This window comes from Salvia hispanica, chromosome 3 (assembly GCF_023119035.1).
Source record: "Salvia hispanica cultivar TCC Black 2014 chromosome 3, UniMelb_Shisp_WGS_1.0, whole genome shotgun sequence".
NCBI lineage: Eukaryota > Viridiplantae > Streptophyta > Magnoliopsida > Lamiales > Lamiaceae > Salvia > Salvia hispanica.
This window is the reverse complement of record NC_062967.1, coordinates 11,676,472-11,702,232: the sequence shown is the minus strand read 5'-3', so window position 1 is coordinate 11,702,232 and position 25,761 is coordinate 11,676,472. Positions and strand designations below refer to the sequence as shown.

At 36.9% G+C, this 25,761-nt stretch overlaps 5 protein-coding genes and 1 non-coding gene across 11 annotated transcripts; 2 read left to right on the top strand and 4 right to left on the bottom strand.

Annotated features, from left to right (window-relative positions):
- Window positions 1-140: 140 nt before the first annotated feature.
- On the bottom strand, window positions 141-3,607 carry LOC125212355. 2 transcript variants are annotated; one of them, XM_048112496.1, is made up of 2 exons: window positions 3,454-3,607; window positions 141-2,234 (listed from the first exon to the last, which is right to left on the bottom strand). In XM_048112496.1, the coding sequence occupies exon 2, from the start codon at window positions 2,200-2,202 to the stop codon at window positions 277-279; it is 1,926 nt and encodes a 641-aa protein (XP_047968453.1). In that variant the 5' UTR covers window positions 2,203-2,234; window positions 3,454-3,607; the 3' UTR covers window positions 141-276. The 2 variants fall into 2 exon arrangements, with proteins under 2 accessions (XP_047968453.1, XP_047968454.1); XM_048112497.1 differs by having other exon boundaries at window positions 141-2,226; window positions 3,454-3,576.
- Window positions 3,608-6,833: 3,226 nt separating this feature from the next.
- Window positions 6,834-6,906, bottom strand: TRNAA-UGC. Its single transcript has one exon. It is a non-coding gene; the product is annotated as a tRNA-Ala (tRNA).
- Window positions 6,907-8,318: 1,412 nt separating this feature from the next.
- Window positions 8,319-10,726, top strand: LOC125215138 (G2/mitotic-specific cyclin S13-7-like). The gene is made up of 7 exons (XM_048116463.1): window positions 8,319-8,563; window positions 8,933-9,123; window positions 9,224-9,394; window positions 9,484-9,606; window positions 9,692-10,102; window positions 10,191-10,372; window positions 10,469-10,726. The coding sequence occupies exons 1-7, from the start codon at window positions 8,524-8,526 to the stop codon at window positions 10,611-10,613; spliced, it is 1,263 nt and encodes a 420-aa protein (XP_047972420.1). The 5' UTR covers window positions 8,319-8,523; the 3' UTR covers window positions 10,614-10,726.
- LOC125215139 (molybdopterin synthase catalytic subunit) lies at window positions 10,727-12,173 on the bottom strand. The gene is made up of 2 exons (XM_048116464.1): window positions 12,111-12,173; window positions 10,727-11,478 (listed from the first exon to the last, which is right to left on the bottom strand). The coding sequence occupies exon 2, from the start codon at window positions 11,416-11,418 to the stop codon at window positions 10,861-10,863; it is 558 nt and encodes a 185-aa protein (XP_047972421.1). The 5' UTR covers window positions 11,419-11,478; window positions 12,111-12,173; the 3' UTR covers window positions 10,727-10,860.
- A 656-nt stretch (window positions 12,174-12,829) lies between these two features.
- On the bottom strand, window positions 12,830-19,515 carry LOC125214910 (molybdopterin biosynthesis protein CNX1). The gene is made up of 13 exons (XM_048116130.1): window positions 19,228-19,515; window positions 18,760-18,886; window positions 18,073-18,203; window positions 17,469-17,570; window positions 17,275-17,358; window positions 16,352-16,579; window positions 15,965-16,155; window positions 15,739-15,843; window positions 15,236-15,541; window positions 13,958-14,115; window positions 13,700-13,806; window positions 13,381-13,437; window positions 12,830-13,270 (listed from the first exon to the last, which is right to left on the bottom strand). The coding sequence occupies exons 1-13, from the start codon at window positions 19,396-19,398 to the stop codon at window positions 13,055-13,057; spliced, it is 1,983 nt and encodes a 660-aa protein (XP_047972087.1). The 5' UTR covers window positions 19,399-19,515; the 3' UTR covers window positions 12,830-13,054.
- A 1,389-nt stretch (window positions 19,516-20,904) lies between these two features.
- On the top strand, window positions 20,905-25,738 carry LOC125216258 (transcription factor GAMYB-like). 5 transcript variants are annotated; one of them, XM_048117921.1, is made up of 6 exons: window positions 20,905-21,084; window positions 21,516-21,607; window positions 22,436-22,583; window positions 22,780-23,138; window positions 24,149-25,121; window positions 25,225-25,738. In XM_048117921.1, the coding sequence occupies exons 3-6, from the start codon at window positions 22,571-22,573 to the stop codon at window positions 25,503-25,505; spliced, it is 1,626 nt and encodes a 541-aa protein (XP_047973878.1). In that variant the 5' UTR covers window positions 20,905-21,084; window positions 21,516-21,607; window positions 22,436-22,570; the 3' UTR covers window positions 25,506-25,738. The 5 variants fall into 5 exon arrangements, with proteins under 5 accessions (XP_047973878.1, XP_047973879.1, XP_047973880.1 ...); XM_048117922.1 differs by adding an exon at window positions 21,991-22,098 and having other exon boundaries at window positions 20,905-21,607; XM_048117923.1 differs by lacking the exon at window positions 21,516-21,607.
- The last annotated feature ends 23 nt before the right edge of the window (window positions 25,739-25,761 follow it).

Genomic DNA, 25,761 nt, shown 5'->3' with positions numbered 1-25,761 from the left:
AGCAAATAAGACAGGGATTTTAACAAGATAGATTCAAGAATTGTACTATCCGGAAACATGAGATTGATATTTGTAGTGAGTTTTGGCTGGATGGTGGATTTCAACAGATTTTGGGCAAGAAATCAAAATATGAAAGTCAGTGAATCAAAGAAACTGTAATGCTTTTCCCATTAAGATATGATGTCAATTCATATGAAATACAAATCCAAAAGCATAAAAGAACAAGCACCAACATCAACACCCTTTTCTTTATTCGTAAAACCCATCACCATTCTCTTACAGTGTAGGAGAGGAAACAACTTGTCTGGGTAGACTGAAAAGGTCTTTCTCTTCAAATGGTGAAGTCCATTCCCGTGATCCACCAGCCATCAGGTCATTGGGATTTAGCCCATCCATCGCTGCAGCATTCCCATTGGACAGACCAGGCCTCATAGTAGACTTCAAACCCGCACCATATGTAAATGAATCATACAGGCTAGAATTAGTTGGAATGTAGTTAGCCCCAGTCCATGGGCCGTTAGGTTTTGGGAATAGTGACCCACGATCCAAACTCCAGTCAACGTTGGTGTAATCAAATTGCAACATTGAGCTGCCGGTGCTCCAGTCCACCTGAGATGAAGTCCCAGATGAGCCACTGGCACCAATGCAGGAGAAGAGACCAAGGGAGGAAGGAGCAGCAAGTGCTGGTGATCCGCCTTGACCCCAGTAACTGTTGGATTTTTTAGTTCCTGATGAATCAATTGGGCTGCTACTGGACATAAATTGGTGCTGTGACGACTGATATTGAGGTTGGCTGTGCGACTGATTTGAGCTAAAACCATTAGACACGGTAACAGATGGCACGAACCCATGTGGCTTCACTGTTTCAACAGAACTAGGATACCAACTCATAGCCATCTCTCCAGGAGGAGATGAGCTAATACTTGTGCTGGGAACCTGCTTTGCATTGATGGACTGAGGTCGCTGCATGACGATTACCGGTTCTTTGACTGATCCTAGCTGCAACTTCTTCAATTCATTTCCAACACCAACATAGCGAACATCCGTCTTGGCTGGAGTTGATGATGGCAGAGACCGTGATGCTAAAGAAAATGATGCAGAAGAATCTGATCCTGGACTTACCCACCTTTTCTCTGCAGGCACAATCTGCTGTTGTTTAGCCCAGTCAGCTTTAGGTGGTATTTTCTTTACCACCTGCATGCTTTTGGTCACAGGATCCACTACAGACTCTACTGTTGCAGGAAGTTTGATGTAGTTGAAATCTTTGTCATCTCTTCTCTGCTGTACAGTGGTTACTGAAGTAGACTTTGGTTGTATTCTTAATGGATTCTGACTAATCGTTGCTAGCTTGCTATTTGTAACAGTAGGAGGATCGCCATTTTCATCAGGCTTAGACAAGACAGCAGGAGTCTCTTCCTTTTGTGCCTTTAATGTCTCTTCAGCCCTTTCAAGATCACCCTGACAGGATACTACAGCTCTTTCCACCTCTTGTTTGGAAGCCTTATATGTAATTTCCAAATATGTAATGCGAGCAAGCTCCTCTGATATGTCAATTTTCAAATTACCACCACCATCAAGATTGTTATCCGAGTTCTTGTCTTCTTCACCTCCTTCAAAAAGCCATGATACTGATTCCTCTAACCTGCCTTCATTCATAATAAGAGCCATTGCCGCTCGCTCTTGGGAGAAACCCATAGCAACAAGCTTCTGTGCCAGAGCTTCCAGCTTCCTCGACATGAGATAGCTACAGCACCGTTCGTGCAACTCCTGCGCTCGCCTCTCCTTTTGGCGCTGATGTTTCCTCTCATTCTTCTGACGTATCTTCTCTCTTTTGTCATTGTCAGCACCAGGTATTATATCCTGACGAGTAAGCGGCTGTGATGACTTTTCTTTATGGTCTTCAGAGTCGCCAGACCAACTACCATTATTGGAAATAGAGTCATACTCAATGCCCGTCCCTGATGAACTTCCATTATGGTCATCCGTATCATCTATATTCCGGAAACGACCATTAACATGAAGTGGACAGGCCGTAGGCACTGGTGCAGATTCAAAGGTATGAAATGTTCTTGAAACAGGATTGTATCCACTTGCTGTGGTCCCACTACTGGCATTAACATGACTCAAAGGCTTTAGAGAATTCTTTGGAGCTTCTTTGCCAGTCTTCTTATCTTTAGACTTGGCCTTGGATGCTGGCGACATGTCTGCAACTTCAAGCTCTAATTTCTGCAAAACTAAAGAATAAAGAAGCATTAGCCAGCAGCAAAAAGTCGCAGGTTAAGCCAAACATGTGCAAGAATATTGCCATTCATTGTCTTCTTGGCAAGTGACTTGGTTAGGATATGAGAAAATAATTGATGTTTTCCTATTGTCACATAATATATCCAATCCAGGGTGCAATGGATCAAACACTAGCAACCTCCCACACAAATGAACAGCTTTGACCAAGATGCCCAATCAATTGGCGAAAATCAAATGTATCTGATATTGAGCTTATCCTGCAAGTATACATATTTCTGATTCTGAATACTGGTTATAAGAAGCAAAAATCTATTGCTGCCTTATTCAGTTCTAATGCCTTTTTTTAGTACTATATATTTGCAAAACATATTAGAGTCAAATAGTCAGATCCCTGCAGTAACTTCCTTAGTGATTGTCATATAGTAATTCAATAATTCATGAAAGCCATCGTGTCGACATTATTTCCAACGTATTAAGTCATCTCCACAGCTATTATTTCCCTGCCTCAATAACTACCCTCAAGTCAACCACTCTGAGTCTGAGCACCAAGCATTTATGCTTATTTTCCTCACTTGTTGTAACAATATCTAAAATTTGTTGGCCATACAGCAAAACTCCCCACATTCATGTTTCAAATCTAGAGAAAATAACTACATAATCTCCCAGATCCAACAAAAGTAATACATGGACAATCAATCATCTTCGTGCAATCAATTCACAATAATGCCTAATTGATGTTGACATTCCAAACATTCCAAAGGCTAATCGTAGAATGGCTAATGAAGGAAACACAACCCTACCGACACACATCCAAATAATACCAGGTTTCCTCAAGGAAAAACCACATTTATTAATCAAATTCCATTTCCCAAATAAAATTAGGGAAGCGACACATCCACCCTCAACAATCCTATCACTGAGAAAAAGAAATTCAATCACGAATTTAGAAAACCAGATTCATACAATCATTCGAAATGACAAATGCAGTCCGTAGATCAATCTATCGCAAACCAATAAAGAAGCCAGAATTCACAAAACAAGCCCCCACAAACACAAGCAATGAGAGAAAACCAAACGCGCCGCCCTCAAATTCATCTAATCGAACGCCAATGCCAATACATTCCAAAATCTAAATAAATAAAAAATTCAAAATCACGCCGCAACCCTAATCAAAATCGAAAAGAAAGGCCACGCAACGCGGCAAAGGCTCACCTTAATAACGGATCGATGCGATCGATGGCGATATCGAGCGCCGCGGCGTCAGTTGGTTGCCCGTACGAGGAAGGAGGATTGGATTTTTAGTGTCGGAGAAATCGCGTAACGTTATAGAGAGAAAAAATGTGTATTGTGTATCGTCACAGACGTATATATATATATATACGTGGAGAGAGGCGGATGGGGGATAATGCGAGGCTGAAAAAAAACTGAATCGACAGTGATAAGTGATTAGTCACATTTCTATAAAGTCAAACGGAAATTAGTTTTATTTGACAAAATTAGCAAGTGATGCATTTTTGTCATAATTGGGTATTAAATGCTATGCGTATCTATGAAATAAAATTATGCACCGCGTATTTATAATGGTGAATCCAATATTTTGGTTTGGAATTTTATTGGTATGTACTACTGAATTTTATTAGATTCATTCCGATCATCAACTTTAATGGAATAGAACGAAGGAATGAAATGGAATTTTTTTAATATCATTCCACTTCTTCTCTTCATAATTTTTTACCTAAAGAATTATTATTATATTTGAAATTATCAATCTATTCCTCATGGGAATAACCCTTCCTTCTACTATCTACTAAGGAAGGGCCATTTCATTTAATTTGCATTCCATTTCATTATTTTTTCTTCTTATTTTAGATTTTAATAAAATTATAAAACATTTATATTATATTTAAATTAAATATCATTCAATTTTATAATTTTTATTTTATAATATAACTAAAAAAATTTAATTTTAAATTATTAAAAAAATCCACACATTGGGTGCGCGCGCACACTGCACACACTATATGCACACTCTGCATATACACTCCACACAGGCACACACTATACATATTGCACACACCACACTCACTGCACAATTTCATTCCATTTGTATTCCTTACATTCACTAAGCACAATAATGGAATGAAATCCTCATTTTATTCTCAACCTCATTCCAATCTCATCTTCATTTAACTCCCTGCTTATTCCGTTTCATCATACAAAAAAAAAGCCTATAAGAGTATCTCCAAGAGAGAAGATAAATAGAGAGATAAAGTGAAATAACTACGATATTTACTTTTTCTTCATGAAACTCATTCTTTATTGGTAAAAGTATTTAAGAAGATATTATACCTTTTTCAGTTTTAAAATGTATTTTTATATCTTTTCCACATAAAAAGTAAAATGGTAAAGTAGTTATTTTTGTATACCTTTTCAATTTAAATTCTTCACTTGAAATTCACTACTTTTTTAAGAAGATAATTATACTTATCTTTCTAAAGAGATAAATGGAAAATATATCTTTTTAATTTACTTAGAAACATGGTATACATTTATGTTTTTATACTATCACAATTAAAATGATATATTATAGATTAATGAGTAATAAAATATTTTTCAAAGGTTGTATTCTCCTTACAGTAACAGGCACTAGTATGGAAGGAATTGAATGGTCATTCTTGTGTTCATCCTTAATTTCTATAACTGAAAAGTATTTTGTGCCACTATTGAGAATGTTGGATGTAAATATCAGAAAAGAGCCAGTTCCAGAGCCCCGTTCGGATCACCTAATATTTTTAATGATACACAATTATAAATGGACCCGATTATAAGTTTATAATATGTTGGGAATTAAAATTACAAAAAATATATTACAGTTATCTCACATCGGTGTACAAAGAGAATTGAAATTACTATATAAGTCTCATGCCCCCCCTCCTATTACCAATTGCTTTTAGGATGGAATCCATGAATTTGTATCATGGTATCAGGGCGGGTCGCTGACTGTGGGTAAAAAAGGGTCACTCCTCCTATCACCAATTAGTTTTAAGGATGGAAGTCTCTTATGGGCCCTCCTCCTATCACCAATTAGTTTTAAGAATGGAACTCGTATATTTCTATCAATAATTATGCAACAGGAATGTATCACCAAATGCATAATTGTATAACGAGTCGTATATAATGTAATAGTAGTAGTAGATTATTGATTATTGTGTTGTGATGCAAATTATTGCGTAAAAAGTTAAGATAATCTTAATGAAAAGTTAATATACTACTAGTAATATTTATCTAAAATTAGACAAAATCGACACCTGCCTCGAGATAATATCTTGATGATGTAAAAATAGGATTTACAATTGAAAATATCTTGGATCTCTGAAGTTTTGCAATTGAAGGAAAAAAAATTTAATGCAAAACGAACTTATGGCAATGCAAAATATAGTTTGTTGTGGATGAAACGGGATACGACTGTAATAATACTAATTAGGAAATAATATTATACTTATCTATCTAAAAATTGGCAAGATCGACACTTACCTTATGATGATGTAATTACATGAGAAAAATAGGATGTAGAGATAACCAAAAATATATTGTTCATGCAAAACTAGCAGTACTAAATTCGTTATGCAAATATATATGCAAACTTATATGTAAGTATTATTTAAGTAGTAGTATAATAAATTGTGAAATTGTTATCACTGAAAATAGAGTAATATTTAAAAAAATTTGTTTGGCTTTAATAAGACTAACATACCTTATTGAGTCAAAGATAAAATGGGCGTGACTTTAGGAAGAGGATTTATAACCGACAATATTAATACTATTATACTAGTATTACTCTTTCGTATTCTTTCTTCAAAGACTATTTTAAACCACCGCAATGTAAAGGCGAAAGAGAGTTAGGATATTCGAAGGGAATCCGACAAAACAGATTTTGACATACGCAGAAGCTGTGAGGACAGTTGATCCCATCATGGAGATGTCTGAATGCCCGGCTCATTTTTGCTAAGGCTGTGGATCATCTTGCTAGCATTTGGTGTGAATGGTCGGAGATGGAGCTCAGACACAACAATTTGAAGGGCGCAGTCGAACTCATTCAACGTGTTACTTACGAGCCATCTGCCAAGATCAAGAGGAGAGGTACAATTCTTTCTCATGATGTTTAAATTGTGTATGCTTTGATAACTAGTTTAGTAAGTGTACGACGTCCAAATAAAAGTTGTGGGGATTATGGTCTGTTGCTACAGTAATGTAAAGTGGGAGACTTGTGATATTAATATGCATTTTTTTGCTGATGTCTTTTATAGATTTGAAATGCTTTTTTTAATGAACATTTATGAAATTGATAGCCTTCCTTCCCACAAAAGCTCTGTTATACTTAGAATTGATACTAGTAGTAGGAGTAGTATTTTGTTTGTTGGTTTGTCACCCTTTGTTTTTGGCTTTTTGCAGTCAGACCCCTGTTTCTTGTTTGTAACTTCTAGATATGATAAGATTTAAATGATGTAAATAAGTTTTAGCTTCTAATCAAGGCTTAACGTGGGAAATTTGTTAAAAGTAAAAATAAGAACAAAAATAAAATATAAAAAGAATGGAGATGCGGGGGATCGAACCCCGTGCCTCTCGCATGCAAAGCGAGCGCTCTACCATTTGAGCTACATCCCCAACTGACATTTTGCCACTGATTTCTGTGAATATACCTAGAATATGTCCGAAACCTATTACTTCCATTCTCGTATAAAAAAGCTAGGTGAGACATGAGTAGTAATATGGTGGAGTTAGTGTTATAATGGTCAGATGTGAGCGTGAATAAGTTGATAGAGTAAAGATAATAATTTTTGAGTTGGTGGTGGAATAATATCTAAAATAAGAAATGAAAATTGTTGTGAGATATACAAAAATATTGAAAAATTATGGTTTTTCTAGCACGAAGTGAGTATTGTTTTCGAAAATTTACAATGATTTGGGCAAATTGAAAATGTTTTCTTCACATGGATTCATAATTAATTAATTACTAAATCACCAGTTTTGAGTTGCTTGCATTTGCAAACTAGAAATGCCTAATGGAAAATAAATTTTATTAAAATGTAATTATTGTATTTGATATATAGAAAAAAAGTTTCTAAAAAAATTTAAGTTGATCAATAATAACAATATTTAAGAGTCAGATGAGAATATTATACTATGAGTATTCACTAGGAATACTTTTTAGCAGAACAATGATAACAATATTCAAGAGTCGAGTGAGAATATTATAATATGAAGGGTCACATGGTAGCATTCCTCGATTAAAACAGAGATCAATTGTAGATATTAAAATGAAGATTGAATTACTATTGGATTTACACTATATTGTTTGATGTACAATATAAGATTAAACCAAGATAAAAATGTTCACAAGTTATACTAGTGGATTAAGTTATCAAATTACTTTCTTGTTCTTATAAATATATTTATCTCATTTATATGCAAAAGTTAATAAAAACTTGTTTAATTAATCAAGTGAGAATCAAATGTGAATTAATTAATATATCAATTATAAAATAAATTTCACTTTAATTAAATATTAATTAAAAACTTACTCACACACCCATCGTCTCAATTTTAGCTGCGGACCGGCATGGCCCATGACCACCGAACACACACAAATATCGAAGTCACCAACTGTCCATTCCCACGCAGTTGTTGTGAGAGCATCATCATCACCATATTCTCCTATCGTTTTGCCTAACAACACAAATCGAACACATTATCGAACACAAAACTTATTGAAAAACAAACCGAATAGTAAAATTTTATTTTAGCAATACCTTTTATAATAGTAAAAATATATTTATCGCCGCTATAAGTTTAAATAGAAAGTTATTTTGTGCAGCATCATATATGGGAAAGAAGAGAAAAAAAAAACTTAAAAGTGGAGTAATTTATCAACGGTAATTCTAAGTGCTCTGTCACAACGGCTAGTAAATTTAGTGCGGATGAAAACCGTCCGATCATAAGAGATCCAACGGATCCTATTCGAAGCTGAACTATATATGACCGTTGTTGCGAAAGCTCATTCTCTCCATTGACGCTCTTCCATCACCAGATTTCTACAGAGAGAAGGCCGATTGTGGTTTGTGCATTGTGGCGACGACAGATAAACCCGAAGAAGGAGGAGAGACGCGCAGAGGCCGTCTCGGTGTGCTTCTGTCATCGTTTTGGGCCAGTCTTGGAGAGGTTTTCGGTAGCCGTGAAGAAGAAATCGAAAGCGAAGAAGAAGAGGAAGAATTAGATTTGGAGATGGCTTCAAGAGTTGTCGCTGCCCCTGAGCAACCCATCGGTATGTTATACAATTGGCGCTGATCGTTCTTTTCTTCTTCTTTTTGAGTCAATTTATTACTGTTTTTTATTTGTGTTTCTTCTCAAAGCCCTTCTGAAATTAGGTTTTAGAATTATTTATTCATCCATCAATTTACTTTTCAATCTGATTGGAGATTTGATGATAGGCTATTCACTCCGTTTGGGTTTTCTATTGAGAAAATTCATAGTTTTCTTTATATGGCCTAAAGTTTACGATTGTTGAGTTAGATTGTGTTGAACTGAGTGTTTGTTTAATGTTGGAGAAGTGTAACAATTTACGTTTTAAGAATGATTTTTTCTTTAATATGACGATTAATCTCACAAGCAATATTCTTGATTTGGTTATCAGTTGGAGGAGGGAAGCAGAAGAATCCTCAGCCGGAAGCGAGGAAGCGGAGGGTCTTGAGAGACATCGGAAACTTGGTTCCGGCACCAGTGGCTGAGGGCAAGCCGCTGAATCAGATCAACCGTCCTGTAACGAGGAGATTCAGTGCTCAGCTATTGGCAAATGGTCAAGTTCAAGACAAGAACAACTGCAAGGCAAGGCCTTAAAAAACTTCTGCTCAATGCACATCTTTGGCGTTTGGATTGTTTTGTTTTCTATGTTTTTCCCACAACTGATTCTTGTTATCATCTGCAGAAACAGCAGGCGGAAAACCCCAACATTCTAGTGGCAAAAGATGGTGCTGCAAAAGCTAATAGGGTCATGAATAGGAAGGAAGGTGTTGCTGTTGCTAAGCCAAAGAATGATGCAGTGATAGCCAAGAAATCTGCTAAAAGTCTCACTGCAATCCTCACTGCTCGAAGCAAAGTGAGACTTACTTAGATGCTTCTACTTGAGATTAGTTTCAACATCATATATTGAGAACTTGTTCTGACGGTATCGGTTTGTTCTCTTAGGCTGCTTCTGGAGTGACTAAGAAGCTGAAGAATCTGATAGACATCGATGCAGTTGATGCGGATAATGAATTGGCAGCAGTGGAGTATGTTGAGGATATGTACAAATTCTATAAGCAAACAGAGGTGCGCAATTCATACTAACTGATTTCATCCTCACCTTCATCATTGATTGTTTGTGTAACATGTTTCAATCCTTTGACTCAATCAGGAAGATGGCAGAGTTCATGATTACATTGACTCACAGCCAGAGGTTAACTCTAAAATGAGAGGCATTCTGGTTGATTGGTTGATTGAAGTTCACAAGAAGTTTGAACTGGTGCCGGAGAGCCTCTACCTCACCATCAACATAGTGGACCGGTTTCTTGCAGTGAAGACTGTCCCGAGAAGGGAGCTTCAGTTGGTGGGCATGAGTTCGATGCTGATTGCTTGCAAGTACGAGGAGATATGGGCACCGGAGGTGAGCGACTTTATAGCCATATCGGATAATGCTTATGTGAGGGAGCAAGTGCTTTTCATGGAGAAGGCTATTCTTGGGAAGCTGGAGTGGTACCTGACTGTTCCAACACCTTACGTGTTTCTGGTTCGATACATCAAAGCATCTGTCCCTTCTGATAAGGAGGTAGATTAAGATTTATTCATCCAAACAAATTTTCGCATATTTTAGCATTTGAATAATGTGAAAATGAATGCTTGCTTATTTGTTGTAGCTGGAGAACATGGTGTTCTTCTATGCTGAACTTGGCTTGATGAGCTACGCAACGATCATAGAGCATAGTCCTTCAAAGATTGCGGCTTCTGCTGTATATGCTGCACGTTGTGCGCTTAACAGAAGCCCTTCGTGGACTGAGACACTCGAGCATCACACTGGCTACTCTGAGGGTCACTTGATGTATGCAAAACTATAACTCTCCTTTTTTCCATTTCTGACTTTAGATAATACGTGTGTATTAATTGATTCTCGGTGTATCTGATTGATATATATCAGTGAGTGTGCGAAGATGCTGGTCAGTTTCCACTTCGGAGCAGCAGAGAACAAGCTCAAGGCTGTGTATCGGAAATACACAAATCCAGAGAGAGGAGCTGTTGCACTCATTCCTCCTGCCTGTGCTCTCATTCCAGTTCCATTTTGAATTTGCTGCTAAATACAACCGTTTACTATATTAGTAATTTCAAGTCAAATTAGAGATCATTTGACTGTACTGATGAATGAATTAATTCAATTTATGTTTCTAAGCAAAGCCAATGATGTGTAAATTGTGTTTATTAATCTTGCTTTCAATGTTCCAAGATATACTACAAGTTTACACAAGTAAAATGTTAAAAAAATCCTTGTATTACAACAACAAAAGGCCTCTCTTTTCATCACCACACATCATCTCATGCCTCTGGCGGCATCTTCACCTTTCCTCCGCAGCAACCCTTTCTCTCTGGTCCATCCACTACAACTTTTTTTCGGCAACTTGAATTCCCAAGCTCGTCCCGCCTCTCGAGGAACTCAGAGTTCTCTTTCCAAACCTCGCCATTGGTATAAACTTCCTTCTTCCATATTGGAACCGATGCCTTAACCTCATCGATGATGAACTTGCAAGCATCCAAGGCATCTGCACGATGAACGGCTGAGGTTGCTATGAAAACACTTGTTTCACCAACAGGTACGGGGCCTAAGCGATGGGCCACTGCAATTGAATTCAGGTTCCATGATGATCTTGCAGAAGTGCATATCGTCTTGATGCATCGTACAGCCATGGGGACGTATGCTTCGTACCTCAGCTCCAAGACAGTCTTGCCCTCGAAGGTGTCGCGAGTGGTGCCACCAAATGTTGCTATGGCGCCACAGCTCGGAGACTGGACATAGCTCATGTATTTGCTCATGTCAATAGCCACATTCTCCTCCAATATCTCTATTAGATTCATGCCTTCTTCCTCTGCGGCCATTATTACTCAGATATGGAGAAAGAATCCACAAGAATAACTAGTTCAATGCTTCAGAACATTCTGCAGAAAAGCAAAGGAATTCAACCAATTTAGCCTTTGTTCCTAAAACAAGCTTCAAATTTGTAGCAAGTTTTAGCTCCATTAATCCTAACTCAGCAATATAACCCTAAAATGCATAAAATTGGAAGTACTAAAAGTGAACACAATTCAGCGCTGCTAAAAGATTCATCTTTTTTAACCCTTCCCTTCCAAATTTGTCCACCAAAACACATTATCCACACAGAATAGAATTTCTAGCAAAACCATAGAATTTAATCAAGATTGGAGCAATTTATAGGGGACAAAAACACTAAGGAAAGTTGCAATTTTGAAAATAAAATCGAACAAAAAAGATGGATTGCAACCACTATTATGATACTGCCAAAATCTCAAAACTCAACAAAATCCAGATACGAAGCATCAGAACGAGCTATTCAATCAAATTAATCACAATTAATCTTTCAAACGATTGATTCCAAAAGAATTTAATAATCCTTTAACTGGAAATGCCTAAGGTCAAAGCAAACGAGAAAAGCATGTTCACGATATGGATAGCACAACCCAACGGCGACAGACAAAATAAAGTGAAGTGAAAAAATTTGAAAGAAGAAGAAGAAAAAAGCAAGCTCATTGAATCAATTCGGAGTTCTGACCTCAACGGGATGAGAGAGAAGCCAATTGAAACTTCTCTCGTGAGTGTATATATCTGTCTGTGTATGCATCTGTATTATTAATTTTATTGATAATAACAAATTATTAAGAAATTACTGTATATTGTTTATATAATGGGCCTTTGAATGGAGGTAAAATGTGTTGGGCTTTCTAAAATAGAATTTCTTTTTTATTAGAGTTTAATTTTCAACATTTTTGGCGAAAAGTTTCTACATAAGCTTCGTATAATTAACTGATTTCTTACTAAGATATTGGTCCCAAAAATTATTTACTTTTGCCTAATTATGGTATTTTCCATAACTTTAAAAATAGTCTAAAATATTAGACTTTATAGTTTTTATTTTATGTTCATGTTGGGTCAATCACCAATTCCGACTAAAATACGTGGCATTTTTTTTATCTTACTTGGCAAAATAAAAATCAATGTGACTTTTTTTTATCCTACTTGCCACGAATTTAAAAAGTGGTTGAAAATATATTAAACGTTTCACGATTGCTCACATAGAATAAATTTTCACCAAAATGGTTATCAAAAGATAGGACGGGTGTATAGTCCGGCCTATTGCAGGGCTGGAAGATAAAAATGCTAACGTTGCGGACGAAAAATGGAGATAGGGCAGGTGCATAATTCGCATTATAGTGAGTGGCATTACATAAACATTGTCCAAACTCAAAAGCAGTCACGAAGCACAAAACAATATAGTCTCGAGCAATACAACTTTATTAGTACAAAAAAACATCATTACAAGTTACAACATAAGCTTACACTTGAAGCATAAATTGTGTCGTGATATATATTTGACTCGGATGTTCTTTTAATACAACAACAAAACAACTCACGTTTCTACTGACACTTTTATGCTCCATTTATTGTTGGTTGCTAATTTCAATCCAGAAGACAGAGAAGTCCTTACAAGTGAGTGTGTTAATGGGAACAAGAGCAGCCAGTTTCTTGAGCAGCGGCAGCAGACTTGTGGCTATGTTCCCAGGTATCGACCGGGGCAGCTTCTGCGTGGGGCACGTGGCGAGGGTGTTTCTCTCTTTTGTCGCCCCTCACTTGCCTCAGTGCGTGCTTAAGAACAGGCAGTATAGCGCCCATACATTCCGCCACAGCATTGGGATTTCCGGGCATGTTTATGATCTGATGATACACACGAATATCAGAGAACACGGCTGAGTGACTGCAGCTTCGTACAGCAGTGAAAATGCATACTTTAACTAGATGGGATGTAAATCATATTTTCAACTAACCAGTGTTGATCCTCGTATTCCAGCTGCAGAGCGTGATAGAACTGCAAATGGCGTCACCTGCGCACACAAAAATCAGTAACAAGAATTTCGTCTTTTCTTTTATTACAATTATGAATTTTTTTAGAAGAGTTTTGATTATTTTGTGTTATGAATCGAAATCATATTTATAGGACCTCAACATTGGCTCGTGACCAGTGATTAGATGCAGGAAAGGAAACAACTTTGTATATAGGATGAGGCCAGAAAAGACTCAGGAAAATAGAGAAACATTTTTAAATTGAAAGTAGCCAAAGATGAAGAAAATTAGAAATTTAGGTACCTTTAGGCTCTCTTGCATCATGACATAAAGTAGACCGGGCGCCTCCTTGTGTATCACTTCTTTGGTAGCTTCAGGAGTTACATCTCTCGGGGTGAATCCAGTACCACCTATTTCATTTTACAAGTCACGTTACTGCAGAAGAGTGGAAAGTAAACTCGAACCAACGGAAGAATAAAGGAACCAGTTATGAATAAGATGTTTTTTCAGACACAGAGATCCTATCTCAACCTCATCAAAGATGTTAATTGACATGCTCACCAAGAGTAAGAATGAGATCCATCTTATCGACATCACTCCATCTCTCCAATGATTCCTTGATTTTAGGGATTTCATCTGGAACAACTGCTGTAGCAACAACACTTGCCCCACCTAGTTGTTCTGACACTGAATTCACAAAGGATACTGCCCTTGGGCCACTGCAAAGTTATATACATCTTATAAGCCGGAAAATAGGCATTCAAAGCTCGATGTTTATCAGCAATGCGAAGAGATTGTGGGACAAGAGTCCAGCAGAACACGTTAATACATTGAAATCATACTTGACTGCTCTACTTGTGACCAAGCTTTACTTTTGATCGAAATGAAGCCCTCACACCTAATTACTAGTACTTATGTTCTACGATAAAAAATTCCATAGTATGTGACTGTTAAGATTGAATGCGAATGAAGAAGGAAAATAAAAATAAAAACAATGCCTTTATGAGGCTTGTTGATGTTATAGCTACAGTTAAGATCAACTGGGTAGAAAGCCCCAAGTCTCCAAAGCAGTCGCATTACCGTTAACACAACCACATAAATGCGATAAAATTCAAATGGGATTATGTTGCATAGTCTTCACAAAATTCCATGTTGATCTCTCACATGGATTTACATCAGTGTTGCGCTTGTTTTAGCATCACTAAAGTGACCTTTCAGGAATTATGAAACTGAAAGATGTATCAAGATGCAATGTACTCTATTCCGCCAAAGCCCTAAGTCTCTAGCAGTCACGTTACATTAAACACAGCCACATATATTCGATAAGAAATCAAATGGGATTATGTTGCATAGTCTTCAGAAAGTCCATGTTGATCTCTCACATGGATTAATATCAGTGCTGCGCTTGTTTTAGCATCACTATAGTGACCTTTCAGGAATAATGATCCTGAAAGATGTATCAAGATGCAATGTTTTCTATTTTAAATTTTCACCGCCATATGCAACTGAGGATTCTAACTCATTCTAAATGACATTACAAACATCTTATATGTTCTAAGATCTCATTTTATCCTAAATTTAAACAACTTACATTGAAACCAGCAATAAGATATTAGAGCTCGTACGTACGCTCTTCTACCTGTTATCCCACTCCCACTCCCACTCCCCAGTCCCCTCCCCTTGAAGGGAAATCGGATTCCATACCTCAGATAGTAACCATAATCAACATAATATCAATGCAGTATGAAAGCATGACTGATTAGTGAGGCCAGTTACAATAACAAATGTATTAGCATATAATAAACAATAAACAAACTGAATAAAGTGACAGATTCTCACCTTCTATCCGGCCCCTCCCCTGATGCAACAGTGTCGCTCACAGTGAGAATAGCCACTTTATACTCAGAAGCTTCAGACTTGACATTTACGTGGCTAGGGTTAGTTTGAGGTGATATAGCTTCTGAAGTTAATGATGGCAAACTAGTAGTCTCAGCAAAACCGATTATATCGGAAATAATAATTGCAACCACAGAAGTCCCAGCAGGAATCAGGTTTCCCGTAGGTGGTAGCTCCAACAAGGCATTTGCTGACTTCATACTCAAAAGCCGACTGCTGATCTGGTGGCCTGTGCTCTCAGCGATGAATCTGGAATCATTTCCACCCCATCAAGGACAACCAGATTTGATAACCGGAATCTTTTACGAAGCTGTACTAACTTGTGACGCTAAAAAACACATCATTTTATAACGAGAAGACAGGTGCAAATATGAGATAGAGATTGAGAGAGGGGGAAAATGAGGGAGTGAAAGAAACCCAATATAATGATGCAACCAAAGTCTTACCCAGATGTTTTTGTTCCATTATCGAACTCCCACCTAATAGTTGCACGATGGAATTCCCGACGAACGTGATCTGCCTTTATTGAATGCTTTAGACGAGCATATACTCTGCAAAGCATATGCATGAATAGTAAAAGGTGACGACTTGGAAGGAAGATTGGGAGGCAAAATATTAAAATGAAAAGATGGCGGAGAAATAGAAACGCAGAGATATAGAACTTTCATAAACCTAGGAAGGTGAGGTTGGGTCCATCCAGAAAGTTGTCGAATCGCAGGAACCAAAAAGAGATGGAAGCAGACCATGCAGCTCACTGGATTTCCAGGTAAACCGAAAGCAAGAATTTTAGTTTGCGACTTCTTATCAGTTGATCCACGAAGGATCTCAGCAAATGTAAGAGGCTTTCCTGGTTTCATGTTAACCTGAATGAAAGATCATGTCAAAAGAAAACAAACTTCATTTTGAAAGGTAATACATGAAAAATAAAAAGATGTTTGTGAATTGAACAGCAGGCAATGACAAGATCAAGATCAGATTCAGCCATCTAAACCGTGGATTCACACATGTGTTTCATTTACAGAGAAATCAAACTACGAAGCAGAAAAACGAAACAATTACCTTGTGAAAATATAACTTTCCACTCTTTGCAAGCATGGGTTTTACAAAATCCCGGTCTCCCATTGAAACTCCTCCAGAGGTTATCAGTATATCAATTCCACTAGAGAAAGCTCTATCAAACACCCTCTCGATCTCTTCTTCGTCATCATGAACTATACCAAGATCAATAACTTCACACTGCTGCTGCTGTGCAGCAGCAATAATCATGGCACGGTTGGAGTCCCTAATCTGCAGAAGAGCAGGCATCCAAATAAATCAAGATGCACTATATTGGTAGTAGAAAGTCCTGTCCTGATGTCGTTACATAAATTTCTTATCCAGTAGATTTACAGCCAAGGAAAAGAAAGTAAAGAAACGAACCAAAACAAAACAAAACAAAAAAAAAGAGGTGCGTTTTAAAAATAAGCCAAACCATAACACTATTAATGACTGATTTTTTCAAATGTCAGAAATAGGAGATGGAAGGCAGTAGAAGAGAGGGAAAGTAAACTATATTTACAAATTACGATGCATGTATTTCAAAAAAAATCAGAAAGTTTTTAAAAAAGCATTTTTAGCATGAGATTACCATCCAGACGCAACAAACTTTTGTTCAGACTTCAGAGCATAGCTCATAAGCATAATGATTTTGATACCATTTACTGGATGAGGAAGAAGCACACATTATGCTACAAAATTAATAGACAAAAATCAACAAAATTTCATGTCTTTAAATCTATACCAAAACAGGGAAATTTTATATGGGAAATTTTCCCATGGACAACCTAGATAAAAATTAATTATACTGGTCACTACAATCCTTCCTGTTTAGACAATGCGTATCTGAGATCAACTCAACAGGACCTACTCAAACGTAGAAATGACTTATATTCTAGATATTAGTCTTGTAAGGACTAATAGTGTAACTGAAAATTTTCTACTACCTGGCCACGTTTTAGAGATTTAGTCTCAGGCTCAACAAGTTCATCCCCTGTGGAAAGCACAGCAACTTTTGGCATAGGATATACCTGTACATAATATTGTTGTTAAGCTTTTAGCTTGTCATTGTGGGACCAGAACCAGTGAGGCATAGGGGAAGAGAGAACGATACAGAAAAAGGAATTAAAAAAATCAATACCTTCACCGAAGTCATACCCACTGTCACAAGTAGACCAATTTCCGCAGGTCCTAAACGTTCTCCAGATTTCAATACTACATCACCTTTAGCAATATCACAACCCTAGCAACATTTACACAGAACTTAATTGAGGACAAACGTGAATGGGAGGACAGTACAATAGCAGCAATTATTTGCAAGTAAATAGACTCCATCAATGAAGGATCGTGGTGTAGAAGAAATTTAGAGCCTACAGTAGAAGGAATTACTTTTAGATCTTCTTAACCTAAATGGAAAAAAATTGGACATTCAGCAAGATTGTATCATTGTGGAATGGAACAACAATTCTCAGCAGTAATATACAGGTATTTGTGCAATTATAAAGATTGCCAAGCTTTTAACTAGAAATTAGAAAACATGTGAAAGAATTGATCCATCATTCAATTACAGATCAGCATATGTTTGCAGGGATTATAACATAACTCTGATTGAGAATATTTTAAATGGAATTCCTAATAACGCAAAATAAGGCAATGTCTGGATACCATGAAGCTCCTATCATGCAGTCCTAATCTAATTAACACTAACCAACAAATGAACATAACAATATGGAAAGCCTTCATACCACTGGCCTAATATCAAGTCCCTGCAAGACTTGTTTCAACATGCGGATACGCTTCTGACCTGATGCTGCGCTCTCTACTTCTACAGTGTCCTCTACTTGAATAACAGCATCAGCACCGTTAGGTATTGGTCCTGAACTCAGAAAAAACAAAAAGCATAAAAAATCAGTTTCTAATAATTCAGGAAGCACTTCACATTATCAGCAGGCTGAAATTGAACTTTTGGCCTTCTATATTCAGTTTAAGGAATCTAAAAACAAGAATACGGATTTGTGGTGTTCTTGTGCGTGATTTAACAACACCAATATCTGGACCCGCTCAGTTTTGCAGTTGTCAAACAACCTAAATCAAGTTTGATTTTCTGAATAAATGAAACCAGAATTTGGACAAACAGATAGGCAACTGAAGTTCCTCAATTATTGACTAAACATAGCCAGATTTATCAGCCTAAAGGGATATAACTTCTATCTTGTTGAATTTCAATCCTGGCTCTGGTCTAACTATTTTAAGTTAGTTAAAACAATCACTCTTCTAAAATCTGTCGGGTCTTAGCTCATGACGTTTGAAACCTAAAAACTCCCTGAAACTCAGAGAATTGCTACACTGTCTAAAAAATGGTGTACTGTCCATTAACACAAGATGAGGTTAAAGATGAGAGAGAGTAAAATCTGGACCACCAGGTGACTAACCTCCAGTTGTCACATAAGCAACTGTTCCAGGAGTCACTGTGACATCAATACCATCATCACCCGCTCGTGACTCAGTGATTACCGGATACTCACCAGGACCATCTGAAGCAACCACTGCATACCCATCCTAGAGAACCAAATAACAGAACAATTTTTTTAAAGATCTAAAGAAGAGAACTTTGCAAGCTAAGATAAACCAAGCAATGGTAGCAAAGCTTGACCATAAAGTAGCACGACCAACTCTTGGCATTAAAATCTAAAAGCACAACAAAAATGTTCATTCTCAAATGCATGAATGAACCCACAAAAAGCAGTAAATGTAAGTAACGTTTCTCATAGATGCAATCAGATAGCCCCTCCAATAAAAATCTAAAAGAAACAATTTTGACGCACTAATTCAGAAATTTCACAGTAATTAAACACTACAACTCAGTGAACCAGCAAAAAGAATCGATTTTTATAATCCACCTTGATAGAGGCGGGGTAAGGGGGGTGTGGGTCGGGAGCAGTAGCGTCTTGGGCCAAGATTTTGCCGAGTGCGTGGTGGATAGGCACCGTGACCGGCGGCAGCCGCTCAGCGACCCTCAGCACTATCTCCGACGCCTCTTCAACGGACAACATATTTGTGGCTTCCCCCATTTCTTTGATTTTCCTTGTTTGGCCCTCCTTTCACTGTATTTATCCACTTTCTTCACTCTTTCACTCAGTCTACAGTGGTTGAAGGAATTTATTGAATCAAAGGCCCACTAAATTCCTCAATTGATTTTGACTTTGCATTGCCCCTCACTACCATAGCCATAGGCCATAGGCCGTAGTATTAAACTAGTTCTATAAAATTAATTCAAATATGAATGTCCCTTTTGAAATATTCGTAATTTTTGGTATAATTCTTGGTATTTTTTAATATATTATATAAAATATATTAATTATATTAATATTAAAAATATAATTATGAATCAATGGATCGTGACAGGTGTCACCATCTTCTTCGATGTTAAATAGATGATATAGGAATATCATGTGGTTTCATTAACTTAGGTGCGAGTCAAAAAAAAAAGAGAGGAGTAGTATTTATTTTTTATTTTAAATTAAAAAATATATTTGATAATGATTATTCTTTAACAAAGTCTGTTTAATCATCTCTATCAATTTTATTTCACAAGCTCTGTTATTTGAATGGTGAAATCCTTAATTTTGAACATGATCCATGACTTGTACAATGTTTGTTAGTATCTTATTTTATTGCAACATCGTTACTACATGATCGAGTTACGTGCGTTGTGTTACTGAATTCATTCACAATTTGGCGATGTTTCTTTTCCACTAACAGATAGCCACTAAATGAGGTAAGTTCAATAATTATTATACAAAAATATGTTCAATAGCCACTAAATGAGGTTTTCAACATTTCGTTCTTGAGTTCCATTCTCAGAATTTGGATTCGCCACTAGGAGACTCATCATTGGTGGACACTAGGCACACATACACACCTAGACTAAAAATTCATTTTTGTACTTTATTTATTAATATGGTTGATTTTTTGATATTTTATAATAGTACATGTGTTTTAGTACATATTTTATAGTCAAATCTCTAAAAAAAAATTTGATTTAAAATTTCAACACAAAATCTAGACTATAGAAATATTTTTTGCGGTCCACCACTAAGTATGACTACAAATAATTGTAACTAAAGAATCACATTCATCGCATACATGTATAGGTTGGTTTCATCTCTCCAACCTCATGTGAAAAGTTTCAAGAATTGTAGTACTACATGTTAATTCAAACCCTCTCATCTCCTATTGGAGTTGGGCACGTCAAGACTTCTTTTTACATCACACATTTCCAATATTGTTAATTTAACTTTAATAAGTATAACAATAACAACGCGATAATACATTATATTAGAAAATTCAAAACAAATTTAAACACATAAAAAATGTCGCAAATGTGGCTATAAACACATTTTAATTATTTGCATCGTTTATCTCAGTAAATTAAATTTTTTATAAAGTACTAGTATATCACATTAGAAAAATAAAAGTAGTAATATAAAATGTTGGCGCAGTGCACCGCAACACATGAAATTCCAGCTCTGGCTTTCTCCCTCTTCTAGCAGAATTTTAGGCTTTCAGGTTACTGGCCTTGATTTCCTCTTTCTCTCTCTCACACACTCACTATGAGAGAGAAAGTGGCAAGCATTGAAGAAAGGGTAGAGTTCAATCAATACAATAAACATTCAAATGTCTACAAATAAATGAAGTCCCGGAAAAGGAGTAGTGCGTTTATGAGTGTTTTTTTGCCATTCCTACTCCAAATTGAGGTGTTTTTCACCCCTCAAACCTCTCCTCCATTTTACCATTTCTCCTGCCAGCTAATTCTCTCTCTTTCTCCTCTCTTTCAATTCTGCAATTTCATTTTTTATTTTTATTTTCAATTTTTTTTTTTTTTTCATAGTTTCACATGCTAATTAGCTTATTCTTCGCTCTCTCTCTATATATATGATTTCACTTTCTCTCTCTATCTTTATCTCCTTTTCATGAACAAGTGGATCTGGTGCCATTTCATCAATTCTTCACTAGGGTTTCCGGATTCTTAAATCTTTTTTTTTAATCTGTCATGATTCCGATTTTGTCCGACCTTCAAAGTTTTCAGCTCTTATTTTGTTCCTGTATTCGTCAAAATTAAGCGCAGATTTGAGTTTGCGGCATTGTTTTCGTTTATTTTCTTATTAAAGAAAAAGCCTTTTCCCAGGAAATATAAATGAAAAAAAATTGAGACTTGGATACTAAGAGACTAGATTTTCCATTTCGAAAGATTTAATTTGGAGAGATCGCTGGATGAAGGTAGATAATAACTGCATTTAATATTATTTGCATAATCGTTAGTGTGATTAATAGATACTAGGGATATTATGTTAATTTGGAATGTTATTCGGATGATAGATCTCTATAGTTCAATAGCTGTTCTTTTTTGTCGACAAGAACTTTGTGAAAACTATGCCTTGGAATTATGAAAGTCTATTTGTTTATAGATTCTGCCATTTAGTAATATTTTTTCCCTTTCTTGTGACTGCTTAATTTTATAACCCTACTTTTCCTTTTTTTTTTTTTTTTTTTTTTTTTTTTTGCAGAATATAGTTATAATCTCATTATAGTTACATTTTGCTTTTTTGCCAAATCATGTGAGACTTTTTTTTGCATGCATGCCGGCTTTGGTAATTCTCTAGGGACTTGCAGAAGTAAGGAATAGTGTCTTTCTGGAGGCAACGTTTTGTCAAATTGTGATGCTCGTAGAATTGCTCGCCTTGGAACTTAGCTTTCATGGAAAATCATTGGTCAGCCGATTTTGTTTCCAAGGATTATAAGGAAACTGGATTCTGATTCTCTTTCTATTCATGAAAATTCTCAAACTGCTGTACTTTCACCACTTGTAATTGATAATTCATGCATTAGTTCTTTTGGTGTGTGTATCATGCCAATATATAAATTGTGCAATTTTCCCTTCCCAGTTATAGGACCCGGAAAAGATGTCACTTTAAGTTTTTGAGTTTGACTTATACAGTTATATTTGGACAGTTCACTCATAAAACTGTGAACTTTTGGCATTGTCCTTCGCCTGTTTCTGATGGTGTGTTGCAAATGTGTTACAAAATTTGATATTATATTTTGTAGGATCTCTTCGAACTTGATTGGCCTCTCAGACATCAACTTTTTCCATTGGAATCAACCCTATACGTGACGTGACTTGTGCAATCACGAATTCTACGTGTGTTATGTCTGTTATCTCTTATAACGTGCGGGGACTTTATGGTTTATATAGGTAAGATATTCTTGGCAATCTGTATTTCCTCTTTCTCAAAATTCATGGCTTCTTGATTGGTGAGATAACTAGTTTTTTGGAAGAATATGAGATTGGATATTTTGGGTTGCTCAAAGTTTAAAGTCTCTTTAGAAAACCATGCATCAAGCCCCACTTGCTGCCTCACACGTTTGCTTCTTGTTCTTTCGAAATTTAGGAGATAGAATGTCGACTGAAAGTGATGAGAGGACGAAGCCCAACAGTGGCGTAGATTCCCCATCTGTTGATGATGTTACTGAAGGAAATGTCGGAGGGAATGGCCCACTTAAAAAAGGTCCGTGGACTTCTGCAGAAGATGCAATTTTAGTTGAATATGTTACCAAAAACGGAGAGGGTAACTGGAATGCAGTTCAGAAACACTCGGGTCTTGCCCGCTGTGGGAAAAGTTGTCGTTTGAGGTGGGCGAATCACCTCAGACCAGATCTTAAGAAAGGTGCATTTACGGCTGAGGAGGAGCATCGCATAATTGAACTCCATGCCCAGATGGGAAACAAATGGGCTCGAATGGCTGCTGAGGTGTGTCCCAGTGCTTCAGTTTATTCTCATGTCTTGTGAAAAATATCTTGGCATATGATATATCTGTTTCCTCATTTAGGCAGTTTCATTTCTCATGCAGCATTTCACTGCAAATACTCAATACTTTTTCTCAGCTGCATATGATATATCTGTTTCCTCATTTATGATTCTAAAAATAGTCGCATCATAGTGTGATAGTTAAGCTTCCCTGTAAAAAATTACTGTTAGATTTCCGTGGTTGGTTCCGATTGGTATTTAATCAAGATTGTAAGAATAGTCAATTATCATTGTGATACAGTTAAACCAATACTTTCCCTGTAAAAATTGTACAGTTAATTTCCAAAGTTGGTCCCCATGGACGCCGCCACCTCAATGGATGCCAAAATGCAATGAATTTTAGATGGCTCCTATCATCCAATCCTATTTACCATATTCTGAAATCCTTTACTCTGTACTGCCTCACTGAGTTTAAATACACACCGGTCTTCTCGTCCGTATTCTCTTTCTTACTTTACTCTCTCTCCACTTTAACTATTTATTAAATTTTTCCAAAACGAGTGCAAAAAAGAAGAGAGTCAAGTAACGTGGGACAGAGTATATATTTGTGGTAACTGGTATGTCATCATTATAATCATGAAACATGTGACCATCACCTGCTTTCAAATGTAAAAGAAAGGATTAAAGGTGTACATTGCATACGTGATAGAGATGGCTTGCTATGTGCACAGGTTTATAGTGTATGGGGCCGTAAAGTGGCCATTCTAGGTTATGTTTTGAGTTATAGCGTGTCAAGTACAATTATGATATTACTGATATTGATCCCTTAGTAACACAATATATTAGAGTTTAGCAATAATCTTTCATCGTATGAGATATTGTAGTTACGTGGGTTTTTTAATATCTGTTTGGTGTGATGGAAATATTTCGCTCCATTAACTACTAAATATTTGATATTCAGCATAATTACATCTTCTTGCTCAGCTTCTCATCCTTTTCTTCTCTACTGGCAGTTGCCTGGCCGCACAGATAATGAGATTAAGAATTACTGGAACACCAGAATCAAAAGAAGACAACGTGCCGGTTTACCAATTTATCCACCTGATATCTGTTCGCAGCCATTGAATGACAACCTGCAAAGTGATGACATGAGTAATTTATCCTCTGGTAACGTGCACCATCCAGAACTCATGCCAAATAACAATTTTGACATTCCAGCTGTGGAATTTAAGAATTTGGAACTTAATCGCCATATATTCATGCTGAACTTTCCTCCTGGTAACTTGCCTGACATTCCCGCAAGTAGCCTGCTTACGCAGAGTCTAAGCAATCCGTACCATAACAAGTCCGTGCTCCCAACAGTTCATCCATCCAAGCGTCTTTGCGGGTCAGAACCGATGTTCCCTGGCTTAAATGCTCCTATATGTAATGCTTTCCCAGGTGGGAATCAATACCATTTTGATAGTTCTATGCAAATTGGGAAATCGCCAGTGTTCTCTGCATATGATCATAATCCTGCAACTGACAATGCGAGAACTTCAAGTTTACCTAATGGCAGCCATGCCGTCTTAAATGGCAACTCTTCTTCAGAGCCTTCTTGGGCAACGAAGCCGGAGCTCCCTTCACTCCAAACACAGATGGGTACTTGGGGCTCACCCTCACCCTCTTCCCCGTTGCGTTACCTTGAGTCCGATGAAAATTTAATCCAGTCGCCCCCAAATGAGCCCATGAACTCATGTAATCTTTCACGCCAAAATAGTGGTCTATTGGAAGCAGTTCTATCTGAATCAGAAACCATAAGAAACTCCAAGAGCAACAGTGTTAATACCCCACATGCACCCACTTTTATGGATGACTCATTACATACTCTCCACGAGACGGAATGGGGAGCATATGATAATCAACTCTCTCCTTTAGGTCATTCTTCCCCATCAATGTTCAGTGGGAACTCGTTGGATGAGACCTTCCATACGGGGACTTTTCCAGGTACGAGTTCCTTCTACACAACCTTCATCGCTCTATTTGTGCTCTGCATTTACTTCACTGGGGATTTTTCATGATTTTATCCTGCATTATTTTGATGTTTTAGTTAAGGAAGAAGCAATAAACGGGGGCCTATTGACATATGATGATAGCATTGAGGCAAGAAACCAGATGATCTTTTCCAGACCTGATTTTTTGCTTGCCTCGAACTGCTTCAGCCCAGTTAAGCACCAAACTAACGAACACACTGTAAAAGATGCAATCGAAGCTTTTTATGGTGACGATTTGAGCAAAGACTACAAAATAGTTGACGCAGTGGCAACTCCATCAACTCCAAGCCACCATGATCATGATTCCAGTGCTTGGAATGCCATGCCTACCATCTAGTCCACTTATTTGCATTCGAGAAAACGCAGATTATCAACTTTCTCTGGACATGTTTTCTATTTTCCATTGCTACTTGTCGCGTGAATTTAAGTTCTGGCCTCAATATTGGGGCAGATTGCTTACTTTTTCAGGAACAATTCTGTGATGTTTGGTCTTGATGTCTAGCAGTTTTCACATTGTAACAACGTGTGCGCATTTATATTTGTTTCATTTATGAGGGCTTTTGACGAATATATTGTTGTTTCTTTACGTTCTA